Source organism: Somniosus microcephalus, chromosome 9 (assembly GCF_052327205.1).
Source record: "Somniosus microcephalus isolate GS21.2 chromosome 9, FLI_Smic_1.0, whole genome shotgun sequence".
Taxonomy (NCBI): Eukaryota; Metazoa; Chordata; class Chondrichthyes; order Squaliformes; family Somniosidae; genus Somniosus; species Somniosus microcephalus.
In genome coordinates this window covers 241,802,079-241,822,432 of record NC_140995.1, presented here as the reverse complement: position 1 = coordinate 241,822,432, position 20,354 = coordinate 241,802,079, and the positions used below count along the sequence as shown (strand labels likewise).

Below are 20,354 nucleotides of genomic sequence, written 5' to 3'. Positions count from 1 at the left end.
TGATACTAGTGATCATCTTTGCACTGCCTCGGTGACCAGAGACTCCATACTCAAGGTGTGATCTAAGGACGTCACCATATGCGATGATCATGACTGGTGTTCCACTGCTTTGGCTGGAGTCGAGTATCCTATCTGCTTTGTTGATTGCTGCTCTGCAGTGTTCGGATACATTAAGCACAGAGCCCCACCAAGACCCGTGGATCTCCTTAGCTAGCTCCTCACACATTCTTCCTTCTCCTGTGGAGTATCTTACACTTCTCCATATTAAATTTCATTTCCCCAGTTCTGACGAAGGGTCCACATCTGAAACATGAACATCTCTCCACAGATGCTGCCTGACATGCAAACTGTTTCCAGCATCTGCAGTGCTCTGCCCTTCATTTAAATTTCAGCTGCCTTTGTTTCACCATCTTAGACATTTTATCCAACTTATTTTGTCGTTCCCAAGCTGCCTTCTTCAAATCCACTGCCCTTCCTAGTTTAGTATTATCTGTAAATGAGATGAATTTTTACTGAGATTCTGAATCTAACCCATTGATACAAACTAGAAACAGTACCGGTCCCAGTACTGATCCCGGGGGCATCCCACCCAACTCTCGCATAACTTCTCGAACGAGTACTCTTCGTCTCCTATCCTTCAGCCAGTTTTGTATCCAGTTCCAAGTTTCCCCCTGAAACCCCACTGTTTCAAAGCTTGACCAGCAGCCTTTCATGTGGAACTTGGTTGAACACTGGGAAATATACCACATCGTCAGTCCGCCCACAGTCCACTTGGGAAGTCACATCCTCAAAGAAGGCAAGGAGGTTGGTCAGGCCGGATTTATTTACTTTTTAAAATTTATTTTTAATGGGATGTGGGCGTTGCTGGCAGGGCCCGCATTTATTGCCCATCCCTAATTGCCCTCGAGAAGGTGGTGTTGAGCCGCCTTCTTGAACCGCTGCAGTCCGTGTGGTGAAGGTACTCCCACAGTGCTGTTAGGTAGGGGAGTTCCAGGATTTTGACCCAGCGACGATATACTTCTAAGTCAGGATGATGTGTGACTTGGAGGTGGTGGTGTTCCCATGTGTCTGCTGCCCTATTTTGATCTGAAGTTACTAACTTTCTGCTTCTTGGTTTCGACGGATGAACAAGTTAGAAGAATTTATCCCCACGACAGCTAACCAACGCTTAAGAGATTCTTTTTTTTAAAACCAAGATGGACCTAAAATTTCTCCATTAGAAATGAAAATGTGGCTCCCCTAATAGCCAATGGGGGAAGGCACCTCCTGATGTATCCAGCCGCACTGGGTCATGCTCTCAATTACTATCCAGTGATCGCTACTGGCAAATACATCACATCAGCAGTCCCTGTGAGGGCAAGTCCCTTCCTATCCCCTGAACAAAAATCCAATGAAATGTCCTTACTTCTGTTTCTCTGCCTTGTACTGCTGAGTACAATCATCAAATAGCTTCTGATTCATCTCCATAAACAGCTTCAATGCATTATAAATCAATCCATGGATTGTCCTGAACAGGGGGAAGACATTTCACCATTAGGACAGCTTGCTGCAACTTTACTACAATTCACTTCTCTTCAACGCACATTCATCTACATTTTACAAATATTCAAACCACCGATAACATTTACTATGGAGGGGACATGCACCAGGATACGAGAGAAAATGACAAACGGCCATTGTACTCGGTTACTAACTCTCCCAAAGTTGCACATCCTGTGCCATGTGGGAACTCCAGGATGCTTCCAGTGTCCTGGACAACCACATGTGCAGGAAGTGTCATCAGCTGGAGGAGCTCAAGCTCCAGGTTTCAGAGCTTGAGTAGCAGCTGGCGTCACTGTGAGGCTGAGAGCTACGTGGATAGCATATTTCAGGTGGTGGTCACCCCGCAGCGTAAGAGTGTGCAGGCAGACAGGGAATGGGTGACTGCCAGACAGACAAGGAGGACCAGGCAAGTAGTGCAGGAGTCCCAAGTGCATCTCTCTCCAATAGGTATGCTGGCGAGGGCAATGGTTCCTCTAGGGAGTACCAGCCAGAGCCACATCCACAGGTGGCTCAGTTGTACTTGGGGGGGGGGGGGGGGGGGGGGGGGGGGGGTAGAAACAGGAGAGGAGGAAGACCGGGAAAGCAATAATGGTAGGTGATTTGATAGTTAGAGGAACAGACAGGCGTTCCTGCAGCTGCAGACGTGACTCCAGGATGGTATGTTGCCTCCCTGGTGCCAGGGTCAAGGAGATCACTAAGCAGCTGTCACCGAGGGGGGAGGGGGCGGGTGAACACCCAGAGGTCATGGGTGGTATCAACGACATAGGTAGAAAGAGGGATGAGGTCCAGCAGACAGAATTTAGGGAGCTAGGAAGGAAATTAAAAAGCATGACCTCAAAAGGTAGTAATCTCCAGATTACTCCGGGTGCCACCAGCTAGTGAGAATAGAAACAGGAGGATAGAGCAGATGAATGCGTGGCTGAAGAGATGGTGCAGGAGGGAGGGCTTTAGATTCCTGTGACATTGGGAACTGGTTCTGGGGGAGGCGAGACCTGTACAGGCCGGACGGGTTGCACCTTAACAGGGTCGGAACCAATATCCTCACAGGAGGGGGGGGGGGGGGGGGGAAGAGAGATGCTGGGGCTTGCTAGTGCTGTTGGGGAGACTATAAACTAATTAAAGGGGGGGGGGGGGGGGATGGGCACCAGAATGTAGCATTAGAAAGGAGAAACAAAGTGCAACAAGGATTGGGAGCGACAGATAGTAAGTTATTAGATGGGGTCAGACTTAGAGAATACAAGGTCTAAGACAGGATTACAGTGCATGTGTGTAAACACACGAAGCGTGGTAAATAAGGCTGGTGAGCTGCAGGTGTAAACAGCCACAAGGGAACATGATGTCGTGGCGATAACGGAGACCTGGCTCAAAAAAGGGCAGGATTGGGTGGTAAATATTCCTGGATTTAAGGTGTTCAGGAAAGAAAGGAGGTGGGGTGGCAGTATTGGTTAAGGAGATTGTTACAGTGCTGGAGAGGGAGGATGTCCTGGAGGGGTCAAGGACAGAATCTATTTGGTTAGCGTTGAGAAACAATAAAGGTGCCATGACACTACTAGGTGTATTCTATAGGCCACCAATTAGTGGAAAGGATATAGAGGAGAACATTAGCAGGGAAATTATAGAGAGATGCAAGAACTATAGAGTAGTGATAATGGGGGACTTCAACTATCCTAATATAGACTGGGACAGTAATAGTGTAAAGGGCAGAGAGGGGGAAGAATTTCTGAAGTGTGATCAGCAGAACTTTTTTAATCAATGTGTTTCCAGCCTGATGAGGAAGGAGGCATTGCTGGATCTGGTTCTGGGGAATGAGGTGGGTCAAGTGGAGCAAGTGTCAGTCGGGGAACATTTAGGGAACAGTGATCACAGTATCATAAGGTTTAGATTAGCTATGGAAAAGGACAGGGAGCAATCTAGAGTAAACATACTTAATTGGAGGAGGGCCAATTTCAGTGGGTTGAGAACGGATCTGGCTCAGGTAAATAGGAATCAAAGATTGGCAGGCAAAACTGTAATCGAATAATGGGCTGCCTTTAAAAGAGGAGATGGTTCGGGTACAGTCGAGGTACAATCCCACAACGAGGAAAGGTAGGGCAGCCAAAGTCAGAGCTCCCTGGATGATGAAAGAGCTAGAGAGCAAGATCAAGCAGAAAAAGAGTACACATGACAGATGTCAGGTTGAGAATACAAGTGAGAATCAGGCTGAATGTAGAAAGTTCAGAGGTAAAGTTAAAAAGAAAATAAGAGGGGCAAAGAGAGAGTATGAGAATACATTGGCAGCCAACATAAAAGGGAATTCAAGTCTTCTATAGGCATATAAATAGGAAACGGGTAGCAAGAGGAGGGGTGGGGCCGATTAGGGACCAAAATGGAGACCTATGCATGGAGGCAGAGGGCATGGCTGAGGTACTAAACAAGTACTTTCCATCTGTCTTCAAGGAAGATGATGTTGTCAAAGTCTAGTGAAAGAGGAGGTAGTGGAGATACTGAACAGGATAAATATTGATAAAGAGGAGGTGCTAGAAAGGCTGGCTGTACTTAAAGTAGATAAGTCACCAGGACCGGATGCAATTCATCCTAGGATGCTGAGGGAAGTTAAAGGTGGAAATTGCAGAGGTACTGGCCATAATCTTCCAATCCTCCTTAGATATGGGGGCGGTGCCAGAACAATTGCAAATGGTACACCCTTGTTCAAAAAAGGGTGCAAGGATAAACCCAGCAACTACAGGCCAGTCAGTTCAACCTCGGTAGTGGGGAAACTTTTAGAAATGATAGTCAGGGACAAAATTAACAGTCACTTGGACAAGTGTGGATTTGTTAAAGGTAAATCATGTTTAACTAACTTGGATCGAGTTTTTTGATGAGGTAACAGAGAGGGTGGATGAGGGCAATGTGGTTGACGTGGTGTACATGGACTTCCAAAAGGCGTTTGATAAATTGCCACTTAATAGGCTTGCTAGAAAAGTTGAAGCCCATGGAATAAAAGGGACAGTGGCAGCATGGATATGAAATTGGCTAAGTGACAGGAAACAGAGTAGTGGTGAACAGTTGTTTTTCGGACTGGAGGAAGGTGTTCCCCAGGGGTCGGTACTGGGACCACTGCTTTTCTTGATATATATTGACTTGGACTTGGGTGTACAGGGCACAATTTCAAAGTTTGCAGATGACACAAAACTTGGAAGTATAGTGAACAGTGAGGAGGATAGTGATAGACTGGGCTGAAGAGAAACTTGGAGTGGGAGGGGGAGGATCCAGTTGTCGTGGTCCATGTTGGTACCAACGACGTTGATAGGACAAGAAGGCTCTGTTAAAGGAGTATGAGCAGCTAGGGGTCAAATTAAAAAACAGAACCTCAAGGGTAATAATCTCTGGATTATTACCTGAGCGACGAGCGAATTTGGCTAGGATAAATAAAATTAGAGAGTTAAATGCGTGGCTCAAAGACTGGTGTGGGAAAAATGGGTTTTGCTTCTTGGGATACTGGCACCAGTACTGGGACAGGAGAGAGCTGTTCCATTGGGACAGACTTCACTTGGCCAGTGCTGGGGCTAGAATCCTGGTGAATCATATAACTAGGGCTGTAGAGAGGGCTTTAAACTAATCAGTGGGGGGGAGGTTTCTAGAGAGCAAATAATAAAAATAACAACGGAGAAGGTCATAGACCTAGGTAGCAGTGGGGGAATTAAAAACCAGAGTGTGTCAGGAAGGGACAGTGTGTATGGAGTAAAAGGTAAAGTAGTAAAAGGGGAAAAAGCAGGAACTAAGTGTCACAAAACATATTTGAAAGTTCTTTATCTGAATGCATGTAGCATTCGTAACAAAATAGACGAGTTGACGGCACAAATAACTACATATGGGTATGATCTTGTGGCCATTACAGAAATATGGCTGCAGGGTGACCATGACTGGGAATTAAACATACGAGGGTATTTAACAATCAGGAAGGACAGGCAGGAAGGAAGGGGAGGTGGGGTGGCTATGTTAATAAAGGAAGGAATCACTGCAATAGAGAAATGATATTGGGTCAAAGGATCAGGATAATGAAACAGTTTGGGTGGAGATAAGGAATAATAAGGGGAAAAAACACTAGTGGGCGTAGTCTATAGGCTTCCTAACAGTTGCAACTCTGTTGGACGGAGTATTAATCAGGAAATAGTTGGGGCTTGTAATAAGGGAACAGCTATAATTATGGGGAATTTTAACTTTCATATTAACTGGACAAATCAAATTGGGCAGGGCAGCCTTGAGGAAGAGTTCACCGAGTGTATTAGGGATGGGTTTCTTGAGCAGTATGTAACTGAACCGACCAGGGGGCAAGCAACCTTAGATTTGGTCCTGTGTAATGAGACAGGATTAATTAAAAATGTCCTAGTAAAGGATCCCCTTGGAACGAGTGACCATAACATGGTTGAATTCCATATTCAATTAGAGGGTGAGAAGGTTGGATCTCAAACAAACGTACTGAGCTTGAATAAAGGAGACTATGAAGGTATGAGAGCAGAATTGATTAGAGTGGACTGGGAAAATAGATTAAAAGGGCAAGACTGTACATGATCAGTGGTGTACATTCAAGGAATTATTTTACAACTTTCAAAAAATATATATTCCACTGAGGAAAAAAAGGGTGTAAAAGAAAAGACAGCCATCTGTGGCTAAGTAAAGTAATAAAGGATAGTATCCGACTAAAAACAAGAGCATATAAGGTAGCCAAATCTAGTGGGAGGAAAGAAGATTGGGAAGTCTTTAAAAGACAGCAAAAAATAACTAAAAGATTGATTAAGGGAAGATAGATTATGAAAGTAAATTAGCAAAAAATATAAAAACAGATAGCAAGAGTTTCTATAGTTATATAAAAAGAAAAAGGGTGGCTAAAGTAAATGTTGGTCCCTTAGAGGATGAGACCAGGAAATTAATGGTGGGAAACATGGAGATGGCAAAAACGCTGAACAAATATTTTGTATCAGTCTTTACAGTAGAGGACACTAAGAATATCCCAACACTGGACAAATAGGGGGCTCTAGGGGGGGGGGGGGGGGGGGGGAGCTAAATACGATTAAAATCACTAAGGAAGTGGTACTCGGTAAAATAATGGGACTTAAGGCGGATAAATCCCCTGGACCTGATGGTTTACATCCTAGGGTCTTGAGGGAAGTGGCGGTAGGGATTGTGGATGCATTGGTAATAATTTTCCAAAACTCCCTGGACTCGGCAAAGGTCCCGGCAGATTGGAAAACTGCTAATGTAACACCCTTATTTAAAAAGGGTAGTAGACAGAAGGCTGGAAACTATAGACCAGATAGCCTAACATCTGTGGTTGGTAAAATTTGAGAGTCCATTATTAAGGAGACAGTAACGGGACATTTGGATAAACATAATTTAATAGGACAAAGTCAGCATGGTTTTACGAAGGGGAAGTCACTTTTGACAAATTTGCTTGAGTTCTTTGAGGACGTAACATACAGGGTGGATAAAGGGGAACTAGTGGACGGAGTGTATTTAGACTTCCAAAAGGCATTTGACAAGGTGCCACACAAAAGGTTATTGCTCAAGATAAAAAATCACGGGATTGGGGGTAATATTCTGGCATGGGTGGAGGATTGGGATAAATGGTTCATTCTCAGACTGGCAATCAGTAACTAGTGGTGTTCCACAGGGGTCAGTGCTGGGACCCCAACTCTTTACAATCTATATCAACAATTTGGAGGAAGGGACCGAGTGTAACATATCAAAGTTTGCAGATGATACAAAGATGGGAGGGAAAGTAGTGAGTGAGGAGAACATAAAAAACCTGCAAAGGGACATAGACAGGCTAAGTAAGTGGGGAGAGATTTGGCAGATGGAATATAATACTGGAAAGTGTGAGGTTATGCACTTTGGCAGGAAAAAATCATAGAGCAAGTTATTATCTTAATGGCAAGAAACTGGAAAGTACTGCAGTACAAAGGGATCTGGGAGTCCTGGTGCACGAAACACAAAAAGTTAGTATGCAGGTGCAGCAGGTGATCAAGAAGGCCAATGGAATGTTGGCTTTTATTGCTAGGGGGATAGAATATAAAAACAGGGAGGTATTGCTGCAGTTGTACAAGGTATTGGTGAGACCACACCTGGAATACTGCATACAGTTCTGGTGTCCATACTTAAGAAAAGACATACTTGCTCTCGAGGCAGTACAAAGAAGGTTCACTCGGTTAATCCCGGGGATGAGGGGGTTGACATATGAGGAGAGGTTGAGTAGATTGGGACTCTACTCATTGGAGTTCAGAAGAATGAGAGGCGATCTTATTGAAACATAAGATTGTGAAGGGGCTTGATCGGGTGGATGCGGTGAGGATGTTCCCAATGATGGGTGAAACTAGAACTAGGGGGCATAATCTTAGAATATGGGGCTGCTCTTTCAAAACTGAGATGAGGAGAAACTTCTTCACAGAGGGTGGTAGGTCTGTGAAATCTGCTGCCCCAGAGAGCTGTGGAAGCTACATCATTAAATAAATTTAAAACAGAAATAGACAGTTTCCTAGAAGTAAGGGGAATTAGGGGTTACGGGGAGCGGGTAGCAAATCGGACATGAGGCTAGGTTAGGATCCGTCATGGCCCTGTGGGCGGCGGAGCGGGCCCAAGGGCCTTGTAGCCTGGTCCTGCTCCTACTTCTTGTGTTCTAATTCTGTGTTAGATTTCAGGAGATGGTTTTATTCACAGGGATTAGTGGAGACCTCAGGAACAGGCTGCCAGCTAGGAGTCCTTCAAGAGTAAATTGGGCCTGTTCCTGGCTGGGGTGGAGATCACCTCTTACAGAAGTAAGTACTGCAGGAAATACAGGGACAGAGTGATCTCCTGAACGAGTTTCGATCGCCTAGATAGGTCGGAGAGTAATTTCCCAGTTTTTTTTCTCCCAAATTGGCCATTGGGTTTTTTAACTGGTTTTTCGCCTCTCCCGGGAGATCACATGGGTTCGGGTGGGATGGAGAGTGAAAGTAGATTTGAGGTTAGGATCAGATCAGCCATGATCTTATTGAATGGCGGAGCAGGCTCGAGGGGCCGATTGGCCTACTCCTGCTCCTATTTCTTATGTTCTTAGACTTCAAGAAGACAGACAGGCTGGTGAAATGGGCGGACATGTGGGAGATGAAATTTAACGCAGAAAAGTGCGAAGTGATACATTTAGGTAGGATGAGGAGCGCCCATATAAACTAAAGGGTACAATCCTAAAGGGGGTGCATGAACAGAGAGACCTGGGGTTAAATGTGCACAAATTGTTGAAGGTGGCAGGGCAGGTTGAGAAAGCAATTAACAAAGCATACGGGATCCTGGGCTTCATAAATAGAGGCATAGAGTACAAAAGCAAGGAAGCTATGATGAATCTTTATAAAACACTGGTTCGGCCTCAACTTTGTGTCCAATTCTGGGCACCGCACTTTAGGAAGGATATGAAGGCCTTAGAGAGGGTGCAGAAAAGATCTCTGAGAATGGTTCCAGGGATGAGGGACTTCAGTTACATGGATAGACTGGAGAAGTTGGGGCTGTTCTCCTTAGAGCAGAGAAGGTTGAGAGGAATATTGAGGTGTGTTCAAAATCATGATGGGTTGAGACAGAGCAGAGAGAGAGAAACTGTTCCCATTGGCGGAAGGGTCAAGAACCAGAGGACACAGATTTAAGGTGATTGGCAAAAGAACCAAAGGCGACATGAAGAAAAACATTTTTACACTGCGAGTGGTTAGGATCTGGAATGCACTGCCTGAAAGGGTGGTGCAAGCACACTCAATCGTGGCTTTCAAAAGGGAATTGGATAAGTACCCGAAGGAAAAAAGAAATTGCAGGGCTACAGGGAAAAGGCGGGAGAGTGGGACTAACTGAAGTACTCTTAGAGAGCCGGCATGGGCTCGACGGGCCGAATGTAACCATTCTATGATTAATTCTCAGAAGCCCCAACTCACTAGCACGGGTTCAGAAGTGAGCACTGAAGGACTATAACAACGGGACAGTTTCTCCTCTTTCCCCCAAAGCAATCACCCCGCCACCCCACTTTCTGGTCTCTTCAGCCTGTGTACCAACTGTGGCTAAAAGTCAGGTATCCTCCTGAATGACTTTCCACTTTAGCCCACACATGAAACCACGGACCCTGGCACGGAACGGGTAAATGAAGACATACTTACTTGTTCCAGTGACTTTTGGAGTTTTTGTAGAGTGCAGGGAACATTATAGGAAGGATCTTGGCAGCATTGTCGCTGATCAAACTCATGATATACTCGTTGTTCCAATAATACAGAGCTCGCTCTGCCACCTGAAACAGGACAACCACCATCAGTACAATTGATGCGCTATCAATTACTCATAAAAGACAGAGTTAAGAGAGTAACTAAAGGCTTTTATTAACAAAAGAATGAAGGTCTGCCTCGAGTGGTCGACTGGTCCAGAAATACAAAGGGCTGGGGAGCAGTCACCTTTATACGAGGACTTGTGGGAGGAGTCAGCCGAGGCATGTCCAGGCATGTACACAGTGGAATACAAACAGTGGTTTACCACATTCACCCCTTGTTTAAAATTGAGTCCGGCGGGGTGAAGTGTATTAAAAGTTAGTGTATTGGAGTCTCTCCGGAGGTCTTGTCTGCCGCTGTGATCGGCGTGGCGACGGCAGGGGTAGTGGAGCTTCCGGCGTCGAGTCCTGCGTGGGCTGTGGCACAGGCGTGTCGTCCTTGTAGATGTCGAGCGGGTCGCGGGGCCCAGGCCTGCCGTCTGCTGGGGCTGGATATCGGATCGTGGGGGGGGGGGGGGGGGGGTGGGGGGGTGGTGGTAGCGAGTAGTGGGTTACTGCGGCCCCCGAGGGTGCAAGGTCTCTTATGGAGACTGTGTCCTCCCGCCCGTCCGGGTATGCAATGTAAGCATACTGGGGGTTGGCGTGGAGGAGGTCGACCCTCTCGACCAGGGGGTCCGTTTTATGGGTCCTCACGTGCCTTCTCAGTAGGACCGGCCCTGGGGACGTCAGCCATGGCGGGTAGCGATGTCCCCGATGTGGACTTCCTTGGGAAGACAAACATTTTCTCATGAGGGGTGGCGTTAGTGGCAGTGCAGAGCAGTGACCGAATAGAGTGGAGCGCATCGGGGAGCACATCCTGCCAGCGGGAGGTTGGAAGACCCCTAGACTTTAAGGCTAGCAGGGCGGCCTTCCAAACTGTCGCATTTTCTCTTTCCACCTGTCCGTTCCCCCGGGGGTTGTAACTGGTGGTCCTGCTTGTGGCAATACCCCTAGTTAGCAGGTACTGACGGAGTTCGTCGCTCATAAACGATGAGCCCCGGTCGCTATGGATATAGCTGGGGAAACCGAACAGGGTGAAGAGGTCGTTCAGACATTTAATGACCGTGGCACTGGTCATGTCCGGGCAGGGGATGGCGAACGGGAAACGGGAGTACTCATCAATAATATTGAGGAAGTACACATTGCGGTCGGAGGAGGGGAGAGGCCCTTTAAAATCGACGCTCAGGCGCTCGAAGGGGCGAGTGGCTTTTATCAGGTGGGCCCTGTCTGGTCTATAAAAGTGCGGTTTGCACTCAGCGCAGACTTGGCAGTTCCTGGTCATGGTCCTGACCTCCTCAATAGAGTAAGGCAGGTTGCGGGCCTTGATGAAGTGGAAGAACCTGGTGACCCCCGGGTGGCAGAGGTCATTGTGGAGGGCCCGCAGTCTATCGATCTGCGCGCTGGCGCAGGTGCCACGCGATAGCGCATCCGGGGGTTCATTGAGCTTCCCGGGCCGGTACAAGATCTCGTAATTGTAGGTGGAAAGTTCGATTCTCCACCTCAAGATCTTGTCATTTTTGATTTTGCCCCTCTGCTTGTTGTTAAACATGAAAGCAACTGAACGTTGGTCAGTGAGCAGGGTAAATCGTTTTCCGGCCAGGTAGTGCCTCCAATGACGCACAGCCTCCACAATCGCCTGGGCCTCCTTCTCAACAGCGGAGTGTCTGGTCTCCGGGCCTTGGAGGGTTCGTGAAAAGGCGGCCACGGGTCTCCCCGCCTGATTGAGGGTAGCGGCCAGGGCAAAGTCGGACGCGTCGCTTTCCACCTGGAAGGGGATGGATTCGTCCACTGCGTGCATGGTGGCTTTGGCAATGTCTTCCTTGATACGGTGGAAGGCTAAGCGGGCCTCTGCCGTCAAGGGAAAAGAGGTGGACTTGATCAGCGGATGGGCCTTGTCCGCATAGTAGGGGACCCACTGGGCATAATAGGAGAAAAACCCTAGGCACCTCTTCAGGGACTTGAGGCAGTGGGAGTTCCATAAGGGGACGCATCCGGTCGGGGTCGGGGCCGATGACTCAGTGTTCCACAACACAGCCAAGGATGGCGAGGCGGTTTGTGCGGAATATGCACTTCTCCTTGTTATATGTCAGGTTCAGGAGTTGGGCGGTGCGGAGGAATTTTTCGAGGTTTGCGTCATGGTCCTACAAGTCACGGCCGCAGATGGTCACATTGTCCAGATATAGGAAAGTGGCCTGCAACGCATTTTGATCTACCATCCGGTCCATCTCCCTTTGGAAGACGGAGACCCCGTTGGTGACGCCAAAGGGAACCCTAAGGAAGTGATAGAGGCGGCCGTTTGCCTCAAAGGCAGTATACTGGCGGTCCTCAGGGCGGATAGGGAGCTGGTGGTACGCTGATTTCAGGTCAATGGTCGAGAAGACGCGGTACTGCGCGATCTGGTTGACCATATCAGCTATGCGGGGGAGTGGGTAGGCGTCCAGCAGGGTGTAGCGATTTATTGTCTGGCTGTAGTCGATGACCAGGCGCTGCTTCTCGCCGGTCTTAACGACCACAACCTGGGCTCGCCAGGGGCTGCCCTCAATAATCCCTTCCTTCAGGAGCCGCTCCACTTCGGTTTTAATGAAAACCCTGTCCCCGGCACTGTATCGCCTGCTCTTTGTGGCGATGGGCTTACAGTCGGGGGTGAGGTTAGCAAACAGTGGGGGGGGGGGGGGTGACTGAGTGTGGAGAGGTTGCACCTGGTGCGCGGCGGGCAATTTGGGAGCTGCTGGCTGCGGACTGTGAGTGGGGGTAGGGGTCCACCGTACGCCATCGTAACACTTTTAAGGTGGCACTGAAAATCTAACCCCAGCAGGACAGCAGCGCAGAGGTCGGGCAGGACCGGAAGTTTAAAATGATCGTACACGGTCCCGTCTACTACGAGTGCCACTACGCAGTAGCCGATGTCCGCCGACTGGGACTCGGAGGCCATAGAAATCCGCTGGTGCGCAGGCAGGACTGGGAGAGAGCAACGCCGCACCGTGTCGGGGTGGATGAAGCTCTCCGTGCTCCCAGAGTCAAAAAGGCAGATTGTATCGTGGCCATTTACCTTAATGTCCATTGTGGAACTGGCCAGCTGGTGCGGTCTCGCTTGGTCCAGTGTAACGGATGCCAGCGTAGGGGTCGGTGTGTCGCTGCGGGTATCAGATGAGGCGGTGTTGGGGGCCTGCTGCGTTCCGGCTGTCGTCCAAGATGGTGGCGTCCATGATCCCCATGTGGCTGGAGGCGTCCAAAATGGCTGCTGTACCGGTGGTTCGCACATGGCCGGGGAGGCCCAAGATGGCGGCCCGCATGGCCCACACGCGGCGCTGCTGGGGTTCGGGGTGGCTTTGGCCCTGCAGACGTTAGCGTAGTGTCCCTTCTTCCCGCAGCCCGAGCAGATCGCGTTTTTCGCCGGGCAGCGCGCTCTGGGGTGTTTTGCCTGGCCACAGAAGTAGCATTTCTGGCCTTGGGGCACTGCTGTCTGGCCTTGGGACACTGCTGCGGTAGTTGGGCCGTTGCTGGGGTGGCACGGCGCTATGAGGCGGTCCTACCGTGTCCCAGGCTGTCATTCCCCGCGGCGTCCACGGTGCAGAGGAGTAGGCATCCATGCCCCGGTAGGCTGCATCCAATGATAGTGCGAGTTCAGAGGCCTTGTTGAGGTCGAGGTCACTCTGCTCCAACAGTCGCTGTCGGGTGTAATTGGATCTGTGGCCCGCTACAAAAGCGTCCTGGATAAGTTCCTCTGTGTACACGGCGGCCTTTACATCCTTACAACCACAGGCCCGGCCAAGCACGGACAGTGCCTGAAGGTATTCCACGGTCGATTCCCCAGGTTGTTGTTTACGACTCCCCAGAAGGTGCCTGGCGTACACTTCGTTCACTGGGCGCGTGTACTGGTCCTTGAGGAGCTTGATAGCGTCCGCGTACGAGGTCGCGTCTTGGATGACCGAGTACACTCGGTGGTTCACTTTGGAGGTCAGGACATCCAGTTTGTCCTCGTCCGATTTGATTGCTGCGGAGGCGGTCAGGAATTTTTCGAAACACTTAAGCCAGTGAGTAAACTTGGTGGATGAGTCCGCCTCCCGATGATCTAAGTCCAGGCATGCTGGTGTGAGGATCTTCTCCATTATAAAAATTGTGTTAATAAAATTGATGCGCTATCAATTACTCATAAAAGACTGAGAGTTAAGAGAGTAACTAAAGGCTTTTATTAACAAAAGAATGAAGGTCTGCCTCGAGTGGTCGACCGGTCCAGAAATACAAAGGGCTGGGGAGCAGTCACCTTTATGCTAGGACTTGTGGGAGGAGTCAGCCGAGGCATGTCCAGGCATGTACACAGTGGAATACAAACAGTGGTTTACCACAACAATAAAAGGACTTACTTACTCCAAACATTTATTGCACAGTACCCCACACACAGGGCTTCTCTCAACAAGGAGGGATACTGAGATTTCTACATCAAGCATTTCAGCTGAACAAAGGTCAGGCAATGGGGAACGATAAAGAAAGGGTCAGGCTGCAGGATGGTGTAATGGGTGCTGGATCAGACCAACAATCCCCACACACTGTACTCTGGATACTCTCCTGTGTGGGGTGGGAGGGAGCTGCAGAATCATCATTGCACACTCAAATACTCACCAGTGCCTGGTTTCACAGCAACAAATGGACGGACACTCGATCAGGCAGAGTTGGAAAGAGAGAGAGGGGAGTACAACCATCTTGAGCCAGAAGTGCCGAGTGGACGATCTATCTCAGCCTACTCCGGAGGTCCCCACCATCACAGAAGCCAGTCTTCAGCCAATTCGATTCACTCCACGCGATATCAAGAAACGGCTGAGCGCACTGGATACAGCAAAGGCTATGGGCCCTGACAACATCTCGGCTATCGTGCTGAAGGCTTGTGCTCTAGAACAAGCCACGCCTCGAGCCAAGCTGTTCCAGTACAGCTACAACACTGACATCTATCCGACAAATGTGGAAAACTGCCCAGTTATGTCCTGTCCACAAAAAGCAGGACAAATCCAACCCGGCCAATTACCACCCCATCAGTCTGCTCTCAATCATCAGCAAAGTGATGGAAGGTGTCATCGAAAGTGCCATCAAGCGGCACTTACTCACCAATAACCTGCTCACGGATGCCCAGCTTGGGTTCCGCCAGGACTACTCGGCTCCAGATCTCATTACAGCCGTGGTCCAAACATGGACAAAAGAGCTGAATTCTAGAGGTGAGGTGAGAGTGACTACCCTTGACATCAAGCAGCCCGAGTAAAACTCAAGTCAATGGGAATCGGGGGGAAAACGCTCCACTGGCTAGAGTCATACCAAGCACAAAGGAAGATGGTTGTGGTGATTGAAGGTCAATCATCACAGCCCCAGGACATCGCTTAAGGAGTTCCTCAGGGCAGTGTCTTAGGCCCAGCCATCTTCAGCTGCTTCATCAATGACCTTCCCTCCATCATAAGGTCAGAAGTTGGGGATGTTCGCTGATGACTGCAGTGTCCAGCGCCATTCACAACTCCTCAGATAATGAAGCAGTCCATGCCTGCATGCAACAAGACCTGGATGACGTTCAGGCTTGGGCCGATAAGTGGCAGGTAATATTTGCGCCACACAAGTGCCAGGCAATGACTATCTCCAACAACCGAGAGTCTAACTACCTCCCCATGAACATATTACCATTGCCAAAACCCCCACCATCAACATCCTGGGGGTCACCATTGACCAGAAACTTAACTGGACCAGCCACATAAATACTGTGGCAACAAGAGGTCAGAGGCTAGGTATTCTGCAGCGACTGTCTCACCTCCTGACTCCCCAAAGCCTTTCCACCATCGACAAGGCACAAGTCAGGAGTGCGATGGAATATTCTCCACTTGCCTGGATGAGTGCAGCTCCAACAACACTCAAGAAGCTCGACACCATCCAGGACAAAGCAGCCAGCTTTATTGGCACTCCATCCATCACCTTAAACATTCACTCCCTCCACCACCAGCGTACCGTGGCTGCAGTTTGTACCATCTACAAGATGCACTGCAGCAACTCCCAAACCCGTGACCTCTTCCACCTAGAAGGACAAGGGCAGCAGGCGCATGGGAATACCACACCCTCCAAGTCACACACCATCCTGACTTAGGAGTATTTCACCGATCCTTCATCGTTGCCGGCTCAAATTCCTGGAACTCCCTCCCTAACAGCACTGTGGGAGTACCTTCACCACACCGACTGCAGCGGTTCAAGGCGGCGGCTCACCAACAACTTCTCAAGGGCAATTAGGGATGGGCAATAAATGCTGGCCTTGCCAGTGACGTCCACATCCCATAAACAAATAAAAAAAGCGTGCAGTAGAGGGGCCATTTCATCCTCATCAAAAAGGAAAACCAAGAGCAAGAGAGTCCCTGGGAATGCTGGCAGTTTACCTGAAAGTGCGGACTGGAAACACATTTAGCGAGCTGTCGGAAAAGTGGCTCCATTACTTTCACAAACTCCGAGGGCTCGATGACGTCGAGAATTTCTTCCAGTTCATTCAGAAACATCACTTCCTTTGGACTGTGTGTTTTAGGCCAAAACTTGAGCAAACCTACAATCACCTGGAACAGAAACACAGCAGATATAAGCCATCTCTGGACATGAGAGACAACAGACTGGAAACCGGAGATAAGAGAGTGTGCAGAAAATAAACAGCAGGTGGCTCAGCAACGGGCAGGAGAGCAGCCCTTTACCACAACTCTCAACACTTCAACACAGCCCGTGCCGTTCTGGCACATTGTTTCTATTCTCGCTCTAAACTGTTAGTGTTTGAGTTGAGTTTTGTTTTGAATGCATGCGGATTGGACAGGAATTACTCTTCAAACTAATTCACCCAACTGTGAAGTTAGTCACCTTGATAGCACAGGCAGGGGACGAGGAGCGGAGGCAGGACACTTGGTGCCTGATCAGGAACAGAATGGTACCTGCAAGTTCAGGAAGGTTAAGTTTTCGAGAAGTGAGGTCAATGGATATTCTACAGAATTTGTATTCAACACTGGAAGGCAAGATGTATGCCTCACAGTCAGAACCGGATCAACAGGACCCGCCATCAGTAACCCCCCCATCACAGAGCATCAACAGGACCCGCCATCAGTGACCCCCCCATCACAGAGCATCAACAGGACTCGCCGTCAGTGACCCCCCCATCACAGAGCATCAACAGGACCCGCCGTCAGTGACCCCCCAATCACAGGGCATCAACAGGACCCGCCGTCAGTGACCCCCCCATCACAGAGCATCAACAGGACCCGCCATCAGTGTCCCCCCCATCACAGAGCATCAACAGGACCTGCCGTCAGTGACCCCCCATCACAGTCAGAACCACATCAACAGGACCCGCCATCAGTGACCCCCCCATCACAGAGCATCAACAGGACCCGCCATCAGTGACCCCCCATCACAGAGCATCAACAGGACCCGCCATCAGTGACCCCCCCATCACGGTCAGAACATCAACAGGACCCGCCATCAGTGACACCAGACCCCTCCTTCCCCCCCCCCCCATCAGAGTTTGATGATTATAAATCAATCCTCCCCCCCGCTCTCCCCCCATACAGCACCTGACGTCCCCAATAAGGTGGATTCAAGTGGCACCTTTATGCACCACTAAAGTTACAACTGTGCTGATGGTAATTACAGGGATGTGGAGAAGCGAGGCTGCTGTCTCTCCACTCCCCACACCAACCTTCAGTTTGGGCTTCTGCATTAACCATTAGGCCGAGATACAAGGGTGACACTCGTCAAATCAACTGAGCGGGAAGAGAGAATATTGGTAAACGGTTCTCTGAATGGTCAGCAACATGGTGTTCACAAAACTCAGAATCCCAAGGGTGCAAGCGGTCTCATGTGGGAGGGGAAATGGAGAAACAGGTTCCTTCAGATCTCAACATGCAAGACATAAGAACTTAAGAACATAAGTAAGAACAGGAGTAGGCCATACGGCCCCTCCAGCCTGCTCCACCATTCAATAAGATCATGGCTGATCATCCACCTCAACTCCACTTTCCTGCCCGATCTCCATAGCCCTCGATTCCCCTAGAGTCCAAAAATCTATCGATCTCAGCCTTGAATATACAGAGAATTCCGAAGATTCACAACCCTGAGTGAAGAAATTCCTCCTCATCTCAGTCTTAAATGGCCGACCCCTTATCCTGAGACTATGCCCCCTAGTTCTAGACACTCCAGCCAGGGGAAACAACCTCAGCATCTACCCTGTCAATCCCCTTCAGAATCTTGTATGTTTCAATGAGATCACCTCCCATTCTTCTAAACTCCAGAGAGTATAGGCCCATTCTACACAATCTCTCATCATAGGACAGCCCTCTCATCCCAGGGATCAATCGAGTAAACCTTTGTTGCACCGCCTCTAAGGCAAGTATGTCCTTTCTCAGATAAGGAGACCAGAACTGTGCACAGGTCTCACCAAGGCCCTGTACAATTGTCACAAGACTTCCTTACTCTAATACTCCAACCCCCTTGCAATAAAGGCCAACATGCCATTTGCCTTCCTTATTGCTTGCTGTACCTGCATGTTAACTTTGTGTTTCTTGCACGAGGACACCTGGATCTCTCTGAACACCAACATTTGAAAGTTTCTCACCATTTAAAAAATATTCTGTTTTTCTATTCTTCCTACCAAACTAATAACCTCACATTTCCCAACATTATACTTTATCTGCCACCTTACTGCCCACTCAGTCTATCTATATCCCTTTGCAGACTCTGTTCTCACAGCTTACTGTCCCACCTAGCTTTGTATCATCAGAAAACTGTGACAGGATCAGACAAAGTCAACATGGATTTACAAAAGGTAAATCATGCTTGACTAATCTACTGGAATTTTTTGAGGATGTAACTGGTAGAATAGATAAGGGAGAACCAGTGGATGTGGTGTATTTGGACTTTCAGAAGGCTTTTGATAAGGTCCCGCATAAGAGACTAGCGTGCAAAGTTAAAGCACATGGGATTGGGGGTAAGGTACTGACTTGGATAGAGAACTGGTTGGCAGACAGGAAGCAAAGAGTTGGAATAAACGGGTCTTTTTCCAAGTGGAAGGCAGTGACTAGTCTCTCTCTCGCTCATATATATATATAAATATATATAAAAATAAATAAATGATCTAGACGAGGGAACTACATGTAATATCTCCAAGTTTGCAGACGACACAAAGCTGGGTGGGCGTGTGTGCTGTGAGGAGGATGCTGAGAAACTCCAGTATGATTTGGACAGGTTGGGTGATTGGGCAGATGCAGTATAATGTGGATAAACGCAAGGTTATCCACTTTGGTGGCAAAAGCAGGAAGACAGATTATCTGAATGGCAATAGATTGGGAGAAGGGGAAGTGCAGAGACCTGGGTGTCCTTGTGCACCTGTCACTGAAGGTAAGCATGCAGGTGCAGCAGGCAGTTTAGGCGGAAAATGGTATGTTGGCCTTCGTAGTGAGGGGGTTCGAGTACAGGAACAAGGATGTCTTGCTGCAGTTGTACAGGGCCTTGGTGAGACCACATCTTGAGTACTGTGTGCAGTTTTGGTCGCCTTATCTGAGGAAGGATGTTCTTGCCATGGAAGGAGTGCAGCGAAGATTCACCAGGCTGATACCTGGGATGGCAGGAATGACGTATGAGGAGAGATTGGGTCGATTAGGCTTATGTTCGCTAGCGTTTAGAAGAATGAGAGGGGATCTCATTGAAACTTATAAAATTCTAACAGGACTAGACAGACTAGATGCAGGATGTTCCTGATGGCCAGGGAGTCCAGAACCAGGGGTCACAGTCTAAGGATAAGCCATTTAGGACTGAGATGAGGAGGAATTTCTTCACCCAGAGAGTGGTGAACCTGTGGAATTCTCTGCCACACAGGGCAGTTGAGGCCAATTCATTAAATATATCCAAGGAGTTGGATATATTTCTTGAGGCTAAAGGGATTCAGGGAGAAAGCAGGGACAGGGTACTGAATTTGGATGATCAGCCATGATCTCATTAAATGGCGGAGCGGGCTCAAAGGGCCGAATGGCCTACTCCTGCTCCTATCTTTCATGTTTCTATACATTACACTCAGTCCCTTGATCTAGGTCATTAATATAGATTGTAAATAGCTGAGGCCCCAACACTGATCCTTGCAGCACCCCACTAGTTACAGCCTGCCAACCTGAAAAAGATCTGTTTATCCCTACTCTCTGTTTTCTGTATGTTAACCAATCCTCTATCCATGCTACTATATTACCCCCAACCCAATGAGCCCTAATCTTGTGTAATAATCTTTTATGTGGCACCTTATCGAATGCTTTTTGGAAATCCAGATATACTACATCCACTGGTTCACCTTTATCTACCCTGCTAGTTACATCCTCAAAAAACTCAAATTTGTCAAACACGATTTCCCTTTCATAAAACCATGTTGACTCTGCCTAATCATGTTATGATTTTCCAAGTGCCCTGATACCACTTCCTTAACAATGGATTCCAGTATTTTCCAGACGACGGATGTCAAGCTAACTGGCCTGTAGTTCCCTATTTT

The 20,354-nt window shown here is 48.5% G+C and overlaps 1 protein-coding gene across 1 annotated transcript in view; it reads right to left on the bottom strand.

The window, feature by feature from the left end:
• LOC147113170 (serine/threonine-protein phosphatase 2A 56 kDa regulatory subunit delta isoform-like) overlaps positions 1 to 20,354 on the bottom strand; it is a 45,362-nt gene that overhangs the window by 7,398 nt on the left and 17,610 nt on the right. Inside the window, exons 4-6 of the mRNA XM_085998077.1 lie at positions 16,228 to 16,398; positions 9,690 to 9,817; positions 1,406 to 1,507 (exon numbers count right to left, since the gene is read on the bottom strand). Coding sequence (XP_085854203.1) covers positions 1,406 to 1,507; positions 9,690 to 9,817; positions 16,228 to 16,398 — 401 coding nt within the window. The remainder of the gene's footprint in view (positions 1 to 1,405; positions 1,508 to 9,689; positions 9,818 to 16,227; positions 16,399 to 20,354) is intronic.